This window comes from Argopecten irradians, chromosome 1 (genome assembly GCF_041381155.1).
Source record: "Argopecten irradians isolate NY chromosome 1, Ai_NY, whole genome shotgun sequence".
NCBI classification, from domain to species: Eukaryota; Metazoa; Mollusca; class Bivalvia; order Pectinida; family Pectinidae; genus Argopecten; species Argopecten irradians.
The window spans coordinates 37698953-37720462 of NC_091134.1; the positions used below are offsets into that span (position 1 = coordinate 37698953).

Consider the following 21510-nt stretch of genomic DNA (forward strand, 5'->3'; position numbering starts at 1 on the left):
TACCTCTACACTCTTCTCTATATTATTTTTCACTTTATGACTAATTTTTTTCATTGTTACGTTACGCCCTCTTAACTTAATAGTCATTTTCAACGATTTTGATATAGCGTACACCTTTTACAGGTAAGATAATTTATCTCAAAAGAGGCCATCATACCATGACCGAAATATGTAGGATGTATTTTGCAATCTAGTAAACCACAAATATTTTCAAAACAAGTCTTGACCCCATTTTGTATAAGTCAACGAACCTTGCTGATATACCGTACGATAAAATAGTTTGTATGTAAATAAGGACGGTTGATAGCTTAAACATCTTGCTACGTCCATCTCTCGGGTCAGGGGTTGTTGTTTCATTCATTCATAAAAGCCAGTTGAATCAATTACGGCGATGTCTATTTCTGTTCCTCCCACATTCGGGATTTCATTCAAACCGGGCATGGGAACTCGATCCGTTTCTATAAATACCTATTGTGTGTCCTTTCAGCGAACTTACTAAGTATCGGACGAATGCGGGTTTTTTATGGTACAATGTAGTGAGTCATTCACTAATAAAGCAAGAATCAGGACAGAACCTTGTCAGCCACCTTTCTGAAAGTATCGGGCGAATGTGATATTTTGGTAGTGAGTCTTTTCCTATATATAGTTTTATCTGTCCTTAGTAGATATTGATTGTGATGTCATGTATTTGCAAGCGTAATGTTGTACTTTTCTGAGAAAACGACGTCACAATTGATAACTACCAATACGGGAGATAACTCTGTTATCAACAAAGACGAAATAGACAGTGATGTATTCGGGAGGGGCATTCCTTTCTAAACGAATCTCCACCAGGAAAAGTCATGTACTTACTTAATTTCAAGTAAAAGCATTAAGAACATATGATTATAAAATAAACACTCTCTGAAATCTGGAGTGTGGTAGAGGGTTGATGGAGAGGTGACGATATATTTTTGATTTCCTTTGTGTAGATGGATCTTTCTTAGGGGAAATACTAAGAACCCCTGTGACTGGATATGTAAGTAAATCATTTTTATCAACGATACCAATTTCAGATTTGAATTCTTAGCTTCCATTCTTTTAAAAAAGATATTGCCGGACTTACGTTAAACGTTATGTTCATCCTATTCCTACATGTAATTGTACTGCTTACGATCTGCAGTTTCTCAGACGTTTTAACGGATACGTTGTAGAAACTACTTTTTTGACAAAGCGCTGAGTACATTTACGATGGCATGGAATGCGAGTGTATTTAGTGGGAGCGTTCACGACGGGTGGGGATGGGGGATGGAGGAAGCCGTGTCCCTTCATTCATGCCAAGCGATGTGTGTACAGAAAACACTATTAATTCACTCCACGTACCATGGAATACGATATCGCACCATAAACGGCTTCCCTTACTTTCTGAATGAAAAAATGGGCTTACGAACAGATTATTATTATATTGTAGTAACTGGTACTGGGAAACATATAATTGTTGGTTTTTTAGAATGAAACTGCGAAAGTGTGTGTGTTTTTCTTTTATTTTATTTTTAAATTTTGATTATTCATTGACTCATACTTCAACAGCGGATGTAGAAATATATAACGATACGTCAGCATAGTTTATTTTTTGCAATTACGTGCTATCAGACGTTTATTTTTCTGATACGTTTCATTTCAATTAATTCTTCGTGAAAAAGAAGAAGTAAACCCTCCTTTTACAGTGCTGTCACAGTAAAGCACGTGTCCTAAGACATCGAGCTGGAAACCTCGCTCGATCACTCAGAACAAGCGACCGTCTTTGAGAGAAACACACGAAGAAATCAGTGAGAATACAAAATAACTTCAAGTTTAATAGTTCATTACAAAAATGGTCCATTGGAGTTTAGATCTCTCGTATTTCCGCTCAATTGTTTGTTTACATTTGGATGTTATCAGTTGTGAAGTTTGTGTAAATATTCAATCTGTATTGTATCTTGCAGTGTATATCTTTAACAAGCTATTTTGCATATGACGGGATACATTTTGGATATACTTTTGTGAATGACTAAATGCAAAGCTCACATATACTGTAACTTTTTCAAGATACATTTTTAAGATTTTCATAAAATAATAATCAGGAAAGGAAGTAAAACTTTTGATAGAATATACACTGCCCTCCAAAAGTTCTGTTACACGTGCAGTTTTACAAATATACACAGTACAGAAATATGTAAACCCTTTTAATACAGACATCAGTATATATTATTTATCAAGTTATTTATCTTCTCATATAATGTTTTTTCTAGGGTTTTCTCAGAGATAAATTTCCAGCATTTGTTTGCTCGAATGGAGCACTTAAAATAGATCATATCTGGAAGAAGAAAATAGACAGAGTAAAGGGAACTACAAACCAAGTAATATGATGAAGGGAAGCTACATGTATGGAGGAATGAATTGATGAAGGGAAGTTATGGAGGAATGAATTGATGAAGGGAAGTTATGGAGGAATGAATTGATGAAGGGAAGTTATGCATATACCACGAAATAATAATTTCAAGAAAAAGAAACTTTGCAAGACATTAGATGATGAAGGGAAAGAAACAAGTTGATGAAGGTAAACTATGAACGAAATAATGATGAAGGGAAGCTATAATAATGACATATACAACTTGGAGAAGAATAGCTATGTACAAACTAAAGTGGATGAAGGTAAACTATAAACGAAATAATTTCACGAAGGAAGCTATGGACGAAATCAATTGATGACGGGAAACTATGTACGAAGTACATGTAAGTTGATGAAGGGAACCTCTGTGCAGAATAAGTTGAGGAAGAGAATCTAAATAACAAAATAATTTGATGGCGATGAAGGGAACATAATCACACACATAAATTCGACATTAACGAAATCGGTAATCGAAGGGAAATTGTATATAAAAAAACGGAAGCCGATGCAGTATTGTACAATAAAATAAAAAAAACGCCAAAATGATGAAATGAACTTTAGTTTAGAATCATTGTGCCGTTGACTGTTATTAAGATATTTTGCAAGTTTTTTGTTGATTGTCTATACTCGGCCTCGACAGACTGGTCATCAGTCTCACTAACAATTGGCTTGATTATTTTTGTCTGAAACTAAGGGAGTTAATCTTGTATAAGAACTGCTGAGAAAATCTTCTTGGTCAATCTATCGTCCTCGTATGTACAAAAAAATATTTCGTCAATATCGATTGTAAATATAACACAAAATAGATACTCATGAACCCATGCCATGGAGGAAACAATATACAACGACCGTTCAATTTTAATTTCAATAATCGATTTTGAATAGGTTTAACACCATTAGAATATTTCCGATTACAGTATGCCCCCTGTAACGGCATTGTACAGACCACCAACAGCAAGAGTCTTGCGTCAACTTGAACGTTACGATAGCATTTGTAAACCTGGAATACAACTTCCTTGTTGGCCATTTATACTAAAACTTCACATTACTGATGTTTATAGGATAAAATGGATTTGATATTAAAATCCTCGATCTTTTTAAGTGACAGAGAAGAATGCAAAAGAAACGTTTTTATAAATATGAATTAATATGTATTAATGTTTTTTTAAATATGAATTAATATGTATTAATGTATACTTTTTTTTAATTTTTCACCGTGAAAGTTTTAGGCACTTCACTGTTTTTTTAATTATCAGTCTGACCTTTACAAACTTACTCCTGATGCCATGTTTATATTTCAGGTGACAAAGAAAGTGAATCCTGCTTAGTCAGCAACAGTTGTTCAAAATTGTAATATATGTCTATAAAAATATATGTCTATGTATAACATAATTGCCAATCTTACTTTTAGATATTGAGGTCCTTCCAATACGCCAATTCCGGGATACAAGAAACTCTTCTGGGTAGGAGGTAGATCAAGGTAGGGATCAAGAGAAACATGCGTATGTAAAGTAACTTCTTCAGTGATAGAAAAACTTAATTTGTAAAATTCTTGAATGAATCCAGAAATGCACAACTACGACCTAAAGAGTGTGGAGGGGGAGGGGGTGCTACATAATAATTATGTTTGAGACAGATCTCTTTAGTCCTTAATAGTGGTATATTAAACGTTAACTATCGAAATCCAAGATAGCTACCTGTCGGTCACTTTGTCGTCTGATCGGTCCCAAAATGCACAACTAAAAAAAAGTGGAGTCTACATTTGAAATTTGAGAAAAATCCCTTTAGTATATTCGGAAAATAGCGTTAGGAAGCATTGTTAACGTAAGGACGTTTTGAAAAACTTACTAACATGTCTAACCATTTGTACAATATCGAATCTTCAATAGAATGGGAAAAGTAATATTCTTTAAAATGGATAACACTCACCATTTCATTTTTCTTCAAGAAAGAACATTGCATTGTTTCTATATTCAGCATACTCCATTGTGTTCTTCTTCCATGCAATACTAGGTAATATATCCTCGCCATTGTTTCTATATACGGCATTCAGATGTATCTTACAGGCTTTATATATATTCATCAGTAGGGCCCAAACTGTCAGATCATCTGTTTTCGTCGGGCTCAAATTCACGGGATGGTATTGCATTTATTTTGCACTTGGATTGATGAGGAGTTTGATATATATTATTCCACTAATGTGGATAACAGTTGATAAAAGCATATTCAGGATTCAGACGTAGACGGAAACCAGAGTAAACAGATAATATCACAGACCTACGGTCAGTACCTAGCTATTTGCCCAACATATTGTACATAAGCTTTGTAAGACTACCTGAAAGTTTATCATAATTCCATCCATCTTTAGTATACAGTATTGTTATAATGTTCAATCGCGGTGTCTTGATGTTCAGATGAATAACATTGGTATTCATTGATATTGTAAATCTTGCTGTTCGAAGATAATGTCAAAACTTCAGTAAAACTGTCTTGATGTTAAATAAAATTTACATTATGATATTATGCAATTTCATGTATTGACTTTTAGTCTGTAAATACAAGGAATGATTAACCTGCAAACGTTCACACGGTATGATATCACCTTTCAAAGCTTATCAAGTTAACAAAGTTTTGAAGTAAGAAAACGCAATAAGTACTAGATTATTAATTCCGATATAAGCAACAATTTGTTATAGTTTGAAAATTAACAAATTGAATTGTTGAATCACAATTTTATTGCCATAAAGGTACTCGGCAAAATGCACATAAATAATCGCCGAAAATCTTCATCGAATTATTATGATCCTGTTGGTGTTATCGGCGCGCTTACATTCATAATAGGTTAAATATCCATGTCATCTTCTGAAACGAAGTCATTACGTTGCGCTCATGCAGTGAGATATCTATCAATATTGTTTGTTTAATTACTCTCTTACTATCGAATTGTCATCTGCTGTATATATGTTTATTAGGGTTCCTACCAGATGATTGACAATACAATTATTATTGGTCATAAATATGGAAGAATCCAGAAAATCCTGGTTACTATTTATAAACCAGGTACCCGGATTGACGATGTCAACCTCTGATGTTCATCGCTAGACAGGCCACCACATCCTAAATTGTTGATAAGACTTTCTCAGCAGAATTCTTCACTAGATTATCTCCCACTAGTTTGAAATTCTAGAATCAGGCATGTAGCAGAGCCAAATTTTAGTGATTTTTTTGCAATATTCTAGAGACTGGTGGCCAACCTAGTTAATCGCATATGAGATAACAATGCCTATTCGAGAAATTTCTACAAACCAGAAAACAGCAAAACTCACAGTCATAAATAACAATCAATACTATTGTCTCGATTCGATTTCTATAGCAATGTAATTGACCAAGTGCTTTTTACGTTAATTGTCTCTAGACATATCTCCTCTTCGATAAAAATAAAAACTTAAAACAATTAAGTGATTTTTTATGATTTTATTGAATTAATTTCAATAATCTACCCAAAACGTCCTACAACAATTAGACTAACGTTTTAACTAACGTATGCACAGCAAGTTAGATCGCGTTCTTAAATCACCTTTCAATAAAATTGTTGTGAATTTCTGAAAACACAACGAGATTTCACTCTCAGAAATGACCGTTTGTTTTTATTAACAATAACAAACATTTAAAATCAGTATGACATTAAAATACGCCCTCAATACTACAGACGATTTGGTTGTCGTAATGGTAAACAAATGGTCACTTCGTTATATTGTTATCCTTTTGTGTGTTTTACCTACATAATACTGTATGATTTTTTGGTCACGCCACCCGTAATTTTATTGTTTATGAGTATGTCCTTCTCTACTTACTCTGTAATTAAAGTATAAATATAGCAGGAAACGCCCCTAATGCCTCTTCTGTAATTCTAGTAAAAACGTAAAGCTATTGTATTTATTCAATATTAGTATTTAAGGTACTGTATAGTCGGCGATTTTCGCAGGCATTGTATTATCGCAATTTCCCGACTGATAACGAATATTTTATTAACAAAATACCAACTGATCAAGCCTCTTTTAGAAACATCGTAAAATTTGAAATCGTTAATGTTTTCTTCTTTAAAAAAGAAAAAAATCAAAATCACGAACTGTTTTACCGACGAAAATTATCTTCTATACAGTACAGATTATTTATTTTCATCATATCACTTAAAATCTATCGGTCTTTGGAAAAACATGTTTCATTTCTCATCGAACAATGAAAAGTAATTATATTTTTATACTCGTGTAGCCAATTTAAAAGATATATAAAACTGACTTAATATGATGCACATATTCCAAACACTCTTATCTTGTTCATGACATTTATTTTTTTCAGTATTTTTTTAAAACAACAGTGTTATATCTTCTGAAATTCGTCGTATTTGATGTTATTCTCAACTTTCCTCTGGTTATCTTATTATATTTCACGGGGTTTGAGATTCAAAGACACTCTGCATGGCTTGTTCTTTCATTTAAAAATCAATTTTATCTTGATAAATCATGTTCCAACAAACTGCAATTTTATTACTGAATTTGTGATTTTTTTCATTAGAAATGAAAACTCCATGAAAGAAGAAAACATGCAGCAGCCTAATCGATGTATATGGAATGATTTTTCTCCTTGATTTTAATTTCCATCCTTATTTTATCATACGAGCTCTTGTCATAATTACGTACTGGATGTTCAAACAATAAAAAATAATAGTCTCCGAAATTAAAGATACATGTAGACAAATAAGGAAAAAAGAAAATAACATACAGAAAAGATAAAACGATAACTCTTTCCGTAAAACATAAGATGTACTAAACATTAAACAGCTCGAAACAGATATCTAAAATAAACAAACTAAAAGGAAGATGGCGTATTCAGAATGCTTAATGGCAATATGACAAAGCTGACTTATTTAATAAAAAACATCTGTCAAATACGTCATAATATCAAAATGTGACATACAAGAAAAGGTTCGAATGACACAAAAACTATTTTCTTTTATATACAACTCATATTAATCTTCAAAATTATCTAGAATTAATTTTCAAATACATGATTATCGGGGATGTTTCTCTTATTTTGGAGACGGCAACCAAGAAGACGGTTGCTATCCTTATCTATACTAAATCAACTATATATTTCATAATTTCAATTCACTTTTATTGATCAGCCCTTCTAAAAGATGTATTTAAAATAAGTAACCCTGCATGTACAGTAAATGTACTTTTTATTATAACAGCTATTATATTATCACACAGAGCGTTTTGCGCTAAAGTATGTTTTCGCTATTTCTATTTTTGTGTCTGGTCAATACAGTATTGCGCCCGAATGAGTACATTTACAGAACGTGGTCGTAGGTAGAAATTTTCATTTCTGAAATAGATATTCGCATCTTAAACATGAAACAAAACATTATCAAAAACACTATTTTAGCGTTACTATCTCACTATTTTCGAATCAACAAATTATTTTAAAATAGTTTCTGTTTTAAGATTTTATTACGAAGTTACAATTTATGCATTCTTTTATGGAGGAGAAAATTATTAATGCTTGAAGGTATACTCTTTATGATATCATGTGTAACAATGAATATTAATAAATTATAGCACTCAATGTATTTTACTATACCTTTTAAAACATAATTTGCCTTCATATATGTATAATGTACACATATCCATCTTCAAAATAAACAGAGAAATATCGTTATGTTACTGTGAGGTAGTTTCAATAGGTCAAGTTTTGCAATTGAAGCAAAATAGAGCAGAGATTCACGCATCATTTCCCCCTTATATTCATAAAACAAGTTGGATTTTGACTGTTTAATAATTAAGTAAATCTTAATTTTGCTATCATACCCAGCCATTGAAGAAAAATCTTAAAGCACGTTTTCAAAATGGGCACTGAGATAAGAAGTGTTTGATAATGTTTGACGTGTGCTAGGACAACCACTTTATGTTTAAAATAACCAAATGTGCATTATGGTTTTCTTTAGTATATCGATTATAAACAAAAGTTGAACACAGGGTAGTCAACACTAACCTATCAGCACTAGTGCTATAATATGGCTATGGCTAGTCATTCAGCACCTAAACTTGTTTCTAATGCTTGTTTGTTTAATGGATGAAAGATTATCGATTGCAAAATACAATATTGTGTCTAATATTGATGGTTTACGGAACACGTTATTGGTATATTTGAATAAAATCAGATAGGCAAATATATTGCGTCAGAGGTTTTTTTTCCAAAGTTGTACTCTAAAACATAATTGCAAATTGTGACATTTATCTATGGTACTAGAGAGTACCATACTTTCATAAAATAATGGAAACAAATAACTCATTTTTAATTTTTGTCCTAATGCTGTTAGTACTAATATAATACAATGACACATATTTGATCACGTGGTTCGATCAAATCAAACATGCATGATGTCCTTCATGGCATGCTGCAAATGTAGTTTTGAATTCATCATCTTCAAATTGATCGCGATGAAATAATCGACTTTGTAGATGTAGTGTATATCATATTGAAAAGGAAACACGCATATTTACCGTAGAACGTCACATTATAACATGTTTGACGTCAGAAAACAGAAATAGAATGCCATGAGATGAATACTGCCTCCACAACGAATAATCAAAACAAATAAACAAACATAAAATCTCTCTCGACATTTGGTCAGACAAGAACCATGAAATCAATAAACAAAAGTAAAAACGAAAATAATTTGATAAACATAATATTACTGTGGTCGTCTATATTCTAAAGCTCAATTATAATGTATTCTTATTCTTTTATAATATTTCCTCAAACGTCATGAATATTTCTGAACTCTTATTATGATTATTTCACCTAGACTTTGTCGTAACTTGACAGCTGCCATCTCTATTTTGTGGGATACAATTGTTATGCTTATTGATCGTCGTTCATTTCACCAGGATAAAACTGACTCTGTAAACAAGTAATTAACAGATGTCACGTCTTAAAAGCACCTAGAAAAATAACAAAAACCAATCTGAAAAAATGCTATGAAAATTCTAAGTATACATAATATCGTCGATTATTATGGTCATGACTTTCCTCTCGTTAATATCTCATTTTATAAGAACAGCAATGCAAAACAATTCCAGTATCAAAAACCTATACGACACAATCACAACATCGTAACCCCACGAGTATGAGGTAGGTTTGGAAAAAAAGGTTAAATATTGACTTCAAATTTGTTATTCAGGAAAGATTCACACATAATCCAATTCTCCAAAACACATTTGAAAAGTCACCATCGGCATTTAAATATATCTTTTAGGAGAAAGGAAATTATCAAAATATGATATACAACCATTTAGCTCTCTCTTTCTCCAGAAATAATTGATCAACCCATTTAAGGTAAAATATGATTAAACTGAAAATTTCCTGACAAACCTGTGCTTATACATCTTTAGAACGTACACAACTTATATCTTACTATGAACACTTACATAACAAATTACGTACATTACAAATAATTCACATTGTACGGAATTCAGTTGGATGAGGTAGATCAACGGTGAGTATAAAGTCACAGAAAGACAAATCCACAGTTCATATCACTCTCGGTCACAAAGCCAAGTCTACACTTTTGATAAGGTGATTGGTCATCACACGACGTTCTTTTAGCCTGTTTTGATGTTTCTTATGTGAGCAATGTTTTCAATCGAAATCCACATATGTTGATTCTAATATCAGGTCTAAATGATCTTTATTTTTATCACAGAATTATTCTTTATTGAAAGATTTAGCTATATATTGCTTGGACAACAATGATTCAGATGTCAAATCTCTTACACATATAAAGAAACACTTTCTAATCATTAACTTATATTGAGGTGATAATATTTGTCAATTTAAAAATATGACTTTTTAAAGAGAAACAAATGTGCGTATTTTTTTGACTTGGTGATCTCCTTCTAGCCTAAACAGTAAGTTCTCTACAGTCTCTTGTCCACATCCAGAGCGCTTTTTGATGACGTCATTATGTCCATGAATCACACAAAATACCTGCTGAAAGTGGAATCAGAAGTCTTGTCATCAAACGGGGTAAAACATGTTACTTCCGTGGTCTGTATCGTGGCCGTTTCCCATACCGGAAGCTCCTCCGCCGTTTGTATCATTGCGCGTCCTCTTCACGGGTTCCTTCATTGGACATTCTGCTATCAAATGGTCGACGGACTTACAATTGTGGCAACGTTTTGGTAAGGGACCATGTGGGCATTTTGCCGCTATATGGTTCCCTAAATCACCACAATTGTAGCACCTGTGAACACAAAATTAGAAACGGGATATTGAAAAGACCATATACTAGTTAGTAGGTCAAAGGAACTTCAATTAATCATAAAAAGTGCAAATGTACTGCATACATACGTCTTAACACAGAATAAGAAAACATCGTCATTTATATAAGCTGTAATTATTTTTTTAAATGATTAAGAAATGTTATAGTTTTCTATATGAAATGAGATGGTATTCGTTCTTAAGTTATATATATTCAAGATGAAAAATGTGAAAATCATTCGAATGGACAGGTAAACATGTATTATGCCTGATACAATTTAGTTACAACAGAGAATTTATGCACTGTTTCTTGTTCTTTTGTTTTATGTATGAAATCACTTTACAATTACTAATGACACTGTAAAAATGAAAAGTGAAGCTTTCAAAAATGTTGGTAATTTTTGATGGTGAATGACAGTTTAAAAACTCCTCTTGATTCGTATAGCACATATAACATTATTGTTTTGATTGTGTTCTTCCATATGTTTAAAGAAACCATTGTATGTTATAAAATGAAATTCAGATATAAAATTTACTTATTATTTTAATCTTTAGTAAAAATTTCAATGATTTCATTCTGCTTATAAATGTATTTACGCATGGCATATTAATTTATCATCTGAATGATTTAAAAGGAAAAGTGTGTACTAAATAATTGATGAATTAAAATATAAAATTGAATCATATCATATTTACATTATATACTTGAAATTACAGATCTGCAATTCACCTTATTTTTCTGAATTTCTTTCTGGAGAGCGGACGCCTATCACTCCCCCTGCATTCCGATCCGGAGGGACCACAAACAAATGTAGCTTCCACCCCCTTATCCGAGGGTTTACTCTCAAACTCCACTTCCTCTCCATCCGCTAAACTCCTAAATCCAGACTTGTGGACGACGGACTGCAACAACAAAATCAAAATATAAATGTCTTGATGGTTCACATAAAAGATTTTAAAGCATATACTTATTTTCTTAATGAATCCGGAGTAATGATTTGAGTTACTTGATAACGCTAGTGTCTTGAAATTATAACTTGGTAATAGTTGATTGGAATGTTTTGTTATCTTTTATTAGTTTGAATTTATCAGTTTATACTCGTTTTTTTCTGGGGTTTATTTAAGGATGTTATGTTTTATCTGTATTTTCCTATGTATTTGCACTTTTATCAGAATTATGAACAGACTGGATATATAATGCAGCTAATGTGCCAATCAAAAGCTTAAAATATCTTTAATAGTTCGACGTTTATAAGTCTTTTCCGTATTTAATGACCATTAAAATTATATTTAGAAAGTAAAATTGTAACGATGACACTTTGTCAGCCCACCATCAACTGGTGCCATTTATATATTATAAAATATTGTACGTGCCTGTGGATTAAATAAAAAAAATCAAATCAATATGCCAACATATATATAATAACTTAGTCGATTAATTAATCAGGATGTGCCACATTCTATCTGACACACGCATCATATAATGTTTCTCTCTTTTTGATTTGCTACTCGTATTTAAACCCACCAATCAAACCAAAAATAATTATCTCTGAACTTAATTTGATTTTCCTTGTTAAGGCTATATGCATTGAATGGAACCGATTTTCCAATCAGAGATGGATGAAGGTGGTTAAAAAATAAAATGTAATCTAGGCACACACACGAATACATAAACATAAATAAATCAATAGGTTTGTTAGCTTTCGTTAGCGCGCGCGACCCAGGTCCGCCTTCTTTCCCGCTGGACCGATATTCATTATTTGGATCCCGTCGCTGTGGAAACAGTTCTGTGTTCATTCCGTTACATTAACTTGACAAGAAAATCGATAACCAGGCGGAGCTATTGGATGCCTCCGAGACCTCGTAGAGAAGAAAGCCTTCCAATATTAAAGATATCACTCATAGATGTATATGTGTTGCTCATAGAGATTACTTCCTATCTTTATAAGCTATTTTAGAATAGGACAAACCACAATGTAATTGTAAAAAAAACCCAACAGGTTAACTATCGATATAAATACAACATCACTGATTGACAGTATCTGCAAAGTCCAATAACCACTTTCCCTGTCGTAAGTGATATTAGTGAGTTGAGAATATGTGGATTTAAGTTCTTGTATTAATTATTATTGGTATACATTGGAGTTGGAAGTTATCACTTAGTGGACAGCATATATCTGTAGTGTACGTGTCAGTTAATTCAATTTTCTTATATTCGTGGGAATATTTTTAGCCCTGAGTACTATAATCCATGATATTTGATTATCAGAGAAAGTGAGAGTGAATTGAATAAATAGAACATGTGTGATGATCAGGTGTCGAAACACAGGTGTGGGATAATCTTATTTGGGTATAACAAGATGGTAAAATGAATTCGTTTTACTAGATATCTTATTTATTTGTGAAGTCATTAAGATGGTCGAAACACGATCTGTTTTGTTTAACAATAAAATTTCTGATGTAGTCATTTAAAAATCAGTCAAATATTAAGTGAGATGTGCTTATAAACATCGTGTTTGTGCATTTGTCTATCTGTTAAACTTATAATTAGATTTTATCTACACAAACTAAGGAAAATCAAAATCACATCCAACGTTAGATTTGTAAAGAGAAATCGATTTCTTTTTGGTAATTGACAATATGGTGGTAATAAATAAAACAGAAACACTTTGAGATAATGTGAAACTCCCACAATACCTCATCCATGACAGTAATTCCAGTCCATCATTGTACGTATTTACAATATCTGATATGCATTATTACTATCAGCAGAGAAGGCGCAATGTATAAGCATCTGCTGCGACTACATAGAACCGCCATTCTATTTTTAAACCCAAGTGTGCTAATTCTGGCATCAAGTTGTGGGGTTAGTCCTGCTGTAGATGATGTGCAGTTTGTGATATTTAAAGCTACTTCTGACATACGAAACGGTTGGCAATATGCCAATCCGTATTTAGAGAATCTGTGTACTACTACAAACACCGTTAGTATATGTTAAGTTACTCAGCGCAGATAAGCATTATCGGTACTGATTCTCTTGTAAATACGGAGATCATTTGCTCAAAGTATCAATACTGGAAAAGCATACTTTTAAGATGATTACAATGAATATTTAATATAGCGACACTTGTTTTTAATGAATCCCCTATCCCTGTGGCCTTATCCTCAGAAACTTATTGACCTAGTTCTTGATGGATCCGGACTTCAGTCACTATTTCTTTATGAGGTGTCAGATGTTACATTGCACCTAGGGGCAGGTGATGTGCTAATTGCTACAACAGCAATTTTGCATACTTTTGATTATTCTGAACTACATGACAAAAATGATGTCAATTCCTTTCCTGCATAAAATAAAGCTTAAACATTATATTTCGCACAAATTCCGAAGCGATAGGCGTTTAATACTCACAAGAAATGGGACTTAGTAACGATGATAAATTCATTAAGGAACGAATGACCTTGATTTGACAATCTTTGTCCTTATTTTTGCCTCCATATTTACCACTAAATGTGATTGGTATCATAAAGAAATACGTTTATAAGAATCCAGTGTTATCAGGAGCTGTTGATATTACATTGAACATATATATTTTATAAATATATATATAGGAATCACTGCATTATACAAATATCTTAAGTAGTTACTTAGATTTCTCTAAAGGTTAAAAAGATGGAGAAATATTTTAAACATGTTAAGGATGTGGATGTTTGTTGGTGAAATCATCCATTAAGAGGTCATCGAACTCATTTCCGTTGAACTCATCTCAATGGTTATACAGTAGTTTCTAATTTTCGAAGAAATTTGGTCGGGTGGCCTATTTAGGACCAACCAAGAGGGTCATTGTCCCCATAAAATTAACTTGGTGATGACGAATACCTTCAATACACGAGTGTTTATGTGTGAGTAGGTACTAACACTATGCCTCCCATTACCCCTACAAACTGGAATACGAGGTGTTGTTTTTTTCCCTGCTGCTCACATATATATATATATCTACACTGTACATGTGTCATGCTATACCAATTATTCATAGGGAGTAACCGCAACTATGTACTTGGAGATTCCAAGTTTAATAGTATAGCGATCACATGACGTGCACGTGATCTACAGCCTACTGCGCTGAACATGTATTAGCATATACTCGCTCCATATAATCCATACACATTACAATCAATAAAGAGATAACTCCATCGACCTAAATATTTGTTCTTTAGCCGCTGACCATCAAATCCAACCTAAAACGCTGGAAAATTAATCAATCTTGGACAGGACATGGGGTATAGCTGTCCCCGACAATGGCCGGCAATGTGTCGAGTTGACGAGGTAGTAAACAGCCAACGACGTTACGCCAAATACACATATTTATCGGAAACAAACTGGGACTTAGAGTGTAATTTATTTGATAAATTATTATAATCAGCGAGGTTAATCGAGGACATTGACCGGGATTTATTTATGTAAATGACCAAGAATTGGAAAAAGGATGTTCTTATCAGCTTTAACGTTATACGGATAATTACATTCTTTGAAAATATAGCAGATTTGTTTTTTTACAACGAAAACAATATTGAGTAAAATTGTTTTAAAGTTGCTAATATATATCTAGTATTGTCAACGTAATATACAAAAATAACTACTAATTAATTATGTATTATTTGAAGAAGATGGGCAAATTTTATTAAATATCGATGCTAGTACAAATAAGTTTTTGTACTGGTGGTGGGAGAACCTCTCTTAAAAATAAGTAAAGACGTTTTATAGTATCTGCATTTACGATAAACAATCAGTTTGTCATTTTGAGACGGCCTTTTTAAGCTAGTCTGACCTCTGTTGATAAGTGGGTCGGTCATCAACCGACAATGCCACTCCGCATCTTGTCAATCCGACAGCGGAAAAACATACCACGGTTACTCCAGAGCTATATCGCATTCAGATTGGAAAAATAAACTTTGGACACATTTAAATACACCACGCAATCCTAACTATTATGAGTTTCAGTCCAAATGAAATTATATCGAATGATTTTCCACTGACAATGGAAGTCAGTACGCAAAGTCTATTCAAGTGATCTGTTTGAATTGATATGTCAGTTTAATGAAATGTAAATGATCTAACTTTCTTTCGCGTGCGATTACATTTCGCTTATTTGACGGCGATAAGAAACCGTGAAAATTCGTCACTTCCAAAAAGATTCAACTACAGGTAGGATAGACTGGTCACCAGTCTCTAGAATATTGAAGAAAAAAAACCTTTTTTGTCTCTGCTACATGTGTGATTCTGAAGTTTCAAAGTAGGGGGATATAATCTAGCAAAGTACTCTGCTGAGAATGTCTTATCAACAAAACTTAGTGTCCGGTGGCTAGTCTACAGGTAGGATAAAACGTTTTATTTCGTTCGGCAAGAGAACGCGAAATTAGGTCACCACGAAAGTAGGTTGAGTTGCAGTAAATTATATCGTATGCAGAACAGATATTAACGCATTCACCCCTGAAGACACATTTAGGTTCTTCTAAGTCAAAGATTAGATGAGTCTATTATGAAATTTCAGGGGGTGAAAGAGTTAATGCTGATAAAAATTGTTAACGCATGCAATAAACATGTTACGACTAGATAATCATGTGAATCATACAACATATTTTTTTCATACTTCATGTAGTATAACATGTCGAAAATAATTAAAGGCCTTATATATCGATGTAATATGATAGAAAGTATTTTAATTAACATCTCTAGTTTATAAAACTATTTACTGTTTTATACAATATGATTGTACGACAGTAATTGTATGATGTTACATTTCTCACTAAAACTTTATTTCAACTGACTTAACTATATTGAAGCAATTGATACTATACCCTATAATGTCCAACGATATATTTCGAGAGTTCAACTGAAACACACCGTACTATCCCACTGTTGCCAGTTCAACGGATGTTAATATAATCAAATTTTTATTAACATGCTATCATCAAATGCATATGTAATTACCATTACTACTGAATCTTTATTTTTATTTACCTGCATGTTTTTTAAGTGAATGCGTTTATGCTTTAATTGAGAAATAACACCTATTAAAATGTAGTATCGGACTTTATTAAAGGGCGTATGTATTGCACAGCCGGTTGAAACGATACAGAAAAACAAACCTTAAAATCAAAGAGCTTCAAAAATGTAAATGACTTTCAACTTATACAAGTTTTAGCAATAAATTATATCAACGATCATCAACACAAAATGCAGAAAAAAACAAAGATGTGATTTCGAAGTGTTGCGCAGTTATGTTAATGTTTTTCGAATAGAAATTGAAAGATTTACACCACTGCTGGCCTGCTATATCGATTTTAGCACCGACGACATTTTCGTTGGCGGCCATTGAGAGCGCTGTGGCACTGGAACAGGCAATTATCAGCAACTGGACCGTTTGTATGACTGCCCGGTCCGGCCTGTCACCACGAGGACTAATCCTTAACACTAGCGACAAACTCATACATATGATATATTCATAAAGAATGCAATCAAGTTGGCTTAGTCTCACATATAAATCGATTTTTCCAAATCTCCAAAATGGTTTTGCATAATACATTTCCTTTCCGACTTCGTTCATGCGTCCAGCAGACTCCATTTTCCACATCCAAAGCTTCTGACTTTCATTTTATCATTTTTGTTGGACTTGCACGTCAAATCAATTCCCACCTTCTGGTTCCCTTTATTATAATATATCTAGATTCCCATTAACGTATACTCATATTATAAAACGATAGGCTTATTTCTCAATGTAGGGCGTGTGCTTTTCTGACATGTTAAGCTAAATCAATATATTACATGGTTCTTACCTGTATTTATTGTTTTACCTTAAACAAACCCAAGATGGTGGACGAAAGGAAACGATAACATGGATAGTTTAGGATATATAAGTACTGATCTTGATTTATTTCTTTAGTATCATATTTAAATTTGCTTCATTGTTCACGAAGAAGAGTCTTTTATATATTTAAACCACATTTTGTATTATTTCTTTTACATTTTTACGTCTAAAATCTAGATTAAATCACATTTTGGGGTATCAAATCCTCGATGCACGGAAAATCGTGATGCAGTTTAGTTATGACAATTATATCTCTTTGAAGCTTTTTCATAATTTTCAAATAAAATACTCTTGCCTTCTACTCTGTATATAACGAATGATAAGATGGGTGTCACATACGTTTAATGAAATATATTCTTAACGTTTTAGTGAATTATCATTCTATTGCTTTCATTTAGATTATATTTATATCTTTTAAATTGTTTTTGAAAAATTATTGTTTGCTTTTTAATATGCATGTATTTTTTTTCATTTATCATTTCTTCTGTGGCAATCTGAAGTAAATACGATTTATATGCAGTTTTATTTATTACACTTGTTTCCTGAAAATGTGTTTCCTACATCTTGAACACATTGTACAAATTAATGTTGTATTATTTTTTTTTGTCTTGTTATATCATAATTCACATGTGTTTATCATTCTTTAAAGAACCAATCAAACACAGAACAATTACATCGGAATTGTGTTGTGGCCTTATTCCAAAACAATACATATGCAATTAATAACACCGCTATAATTGCAATACAACAGATTAAGGCGTGTCATTACTTTATATCATACATGGATAAAAAATAAAACTCAACGACCTTCCTCTTGTATTTTCGCCATTTCATGATGGCTCTTCAGGAATATAAATGTTTATTTTTTAAAGAACAAATCAATGACGTCACAAAAGCATGACGTCACAAGTTACAAACGTTTACATTACAATAATAATATGAAGTTGCGCCATTTTCTATTATGGCCTATTGAGAGTTGGTTGATATTTTTATAAGCTGATTTTACCAAATCTCAATAAGCCATGATAGAAAATGGCGCAAATTATATGTATCTCGTTTTACTGCTTACATCGTTTTAGTTCATTTTTTTTCGTTTTATTTCATTTTATTATTAGTCATATGAGTTCACTTTATTGCATGGAGTAGTAATATTGGAATCGATGGAATTTAATTTTTAGTGATTTTTTAATAATTAATCTCTGGTTAGTCATATGCTTTTATGTTACAAAAGATATGTTTCTTTTATTTGGTGTATATTTGGCAATCTTTTAAAGGAAATTTAGGAAAAAATAAAGTATAATTGAGGACATATATGTTGAATTTATAGATAAAGTTCATCTGCTTTCGTAGTTGTTCATTTCCATGCCATATTTATTTTTCAAACATATCCATACCATATATCTTTTTTTTTCAAATAGAATTTTAATAGAAAGCATCCATATTAATTAATTTGAAATAAGGAACACCAACACCTGCTGTTGATGTTTAGATTTTAGTTTAAAATTGGCTATCAATGCAACAACGCATTGCGTGTGTTTTTAAGAAAAATGATTATTTATATGAAATAAACGTTCAATAATTCTAGAGTCATTTCTCGTTTGCACGATCCTGCCTGAAAAAGACATAAATTGTGTCTAGGCATCCACAAGATACATCAGCCCAATCAATCGGTCCATCCACCGAGCGAACCTCAATGTACTGGTCATTTCCCTGCTTGACCTCCCGATTGACCCTTCCCTGGCATGGCCTAGATTGACGACCGGAAGTCTAATCACAATGGACAGTTATTTACAGAGGCGGCTAGGAGGCGGATACAGAGGATTTGTCCGCATCTCTATGCAAATGGCCGACCGTCATTATGACTTGTTATTTATTAGATTCTCTTTTTATTCATTTAAATATTGCTATTTACTTTAACTTTTTATTCTTATTGTAGTATTATGCACTTAAGGTATTCTTGTTTAAATATAAAATCTATTTTTAGAAACGGATATAGTAAACATAGCATCAGATATGATATAGCTGAGTACGTCGGATGAGTCATACCCTACCAGGGTGAACGTTCGCAGAATGACCATGTCCGAAAAATATACAAAAGGTGTCTCATATTTGGGTTTAAAAGAATATTCTTTTTTTCTTTTTCTTTTTATATGTCCATGTTTCATTGAATATTATTTAAGGAGCTCCGCAGTTCATCAATATTTTTGTCTCTTTTTTTATGGAATGATACTGATTTTGGAATGTTTTATAAATGTAATTAAATCCTTGATGAAAACGCACCTACGGCTTAGTAATTCGAAAAGTTGAATTGGAAAAAATAACTCGTATAACATTTATGAAATGTTTCATGTGGTATTTTCTAGTCTCTAATTTAAACTTGTAATAACAATAGCCATTTGGGTTTTACTGATTTTAAAATTGCCTTATGATCTACCAGAATGTATTAATATTGACATCAGTGAAAAAATTCAAAATTGTGAAATTACGTTTTCTGTTTTCTTTTCATGTTTCATCAAATACACAACATATTATTGATATATACATAATCAGTAAACAAACACTTGAATTACAAAAATGTACTATTTCGTTTCATTTTTTTATCCAAAATTGGATTTGCCAAATTCAAAGTAAATTTACAATTCACGTGATATGTGAACTCAATTCACGTGATATGTGAACTCTAAAAAAGTTTACTTATTTTTTTTTCTTTGTATCAAGTTCTATTTAGGCCTATATTTTGTCCATAATAACACACTTCTACTGACAGACGGTTTTATTCATTTGGTATGTTTCAGACAGTTATTTTCAAATACGTAACATTGTAAATGACGTTTGAACTGAATATTTTCAAACGAACACTTAGGACAAAACCGATATGTCGGTATCGGTATGTGATGTTAAAATCAAAACACTTTAACCCATGGAAACGTAATTCTTATATTGTAATTTTACGAATATAGTACATTGTAGTTCTTAATTGAGTTAGTTAAGTCATAGTATTTATGCATTTAATATTAATCTGAATGAAATTGACTTAATTGATTACCATGTATATCAAATAATCCCAAATATTATCCAAATATTATCATACTGACATTAGTTTACTGACTTTTACCTATTTCACCCCTGAAGTCGCATTTCGAGTCTTCTAAATCAAAGACTAGGCCAGTCCATTATAAAATTTCACAGGTGAATGAGTTAAATGATATTAAATTGGTTCAAATTGTATCACAGTTGTATCCTATACATGGGTAACTTGATTTTGCGTTCAATGGGAAAGAAAATTAATTGATGAAATATATTGTTAAATACATAATTCTCTTAGCCATGAAAAATATCAAATTTAGACTTACTAATCAATCAATATTTAATTCAATGAATGAACATATCCTAACGTATAATCATATCATTTCTCTATAAATAGAAACAGTACCTATTTTTATGATTCTTAAATTCAATGATTACATTTAACACCGACCACAAATAAAGCAACATCAACGGTAATGATGATGATGATGATGATGATGATGAAGCTGATGATGACGACAATAACAATGACGCCAACGACGACGAAGGTAATTATATTAATGAATTTAGAATGTCATCTGACTTTTGATTCCATTCATACTTTTTCAAGTTAAGTTTTATATTAGATTGTCTCCCTTAGTTGGAAACTCTACAACTAGACAAACATATTGGTTAGAATTACAAAATCGATCTTTAGTGATTTTATTTTGATCATTCCCGAATACTGATGGCTGATAATAGTGATGGTAACGATTTTAAAAACAATGATGCTGATGATGGCTATTTTAAGATTCATATTTAGGATTATTTCTGGAAATATTTGATCTTGTATGCGTTCAAATAAAAAAATATCTTCATCGCAGACGAATCGGTTTAAGTCAC

General features: G+C 32.2%; 1 protein-coding gene across 4 annotated transcripts in view; it reads right to left on the bottom strand.

Moving 5' to 3' along the window:
* Window positions 1-5869: 5869 nt before the first annotated feature.
* The window catches only part of LOC138326661 (protein lin-28 homolog), a 56146-nt gene continuing 40505 nt past the window's right edge, over window positions 5870-21510 (bottom strand). For all 4 annotated transcript variants that reach the window (XM_069272695.1, XM_069272684.1, XM_069272683.1 and 1 more), the window contains exons 3-4: window positions 11466-11638; window positions 5870-10718 (exon numbers count right to left, since the gene is read on the bottom strand). In XM_069272695.1, coding sequence (XP_069128796.1) covers window positions 10493-10718; window positions 11466-11638 — 399 coding nt within the window. In that variant the 3' untranslated portion in view covers window positions 5870-10492. The remainder of the gene's footprint in view (window positions 10719-11465; window positions 11639-21510) is intronic.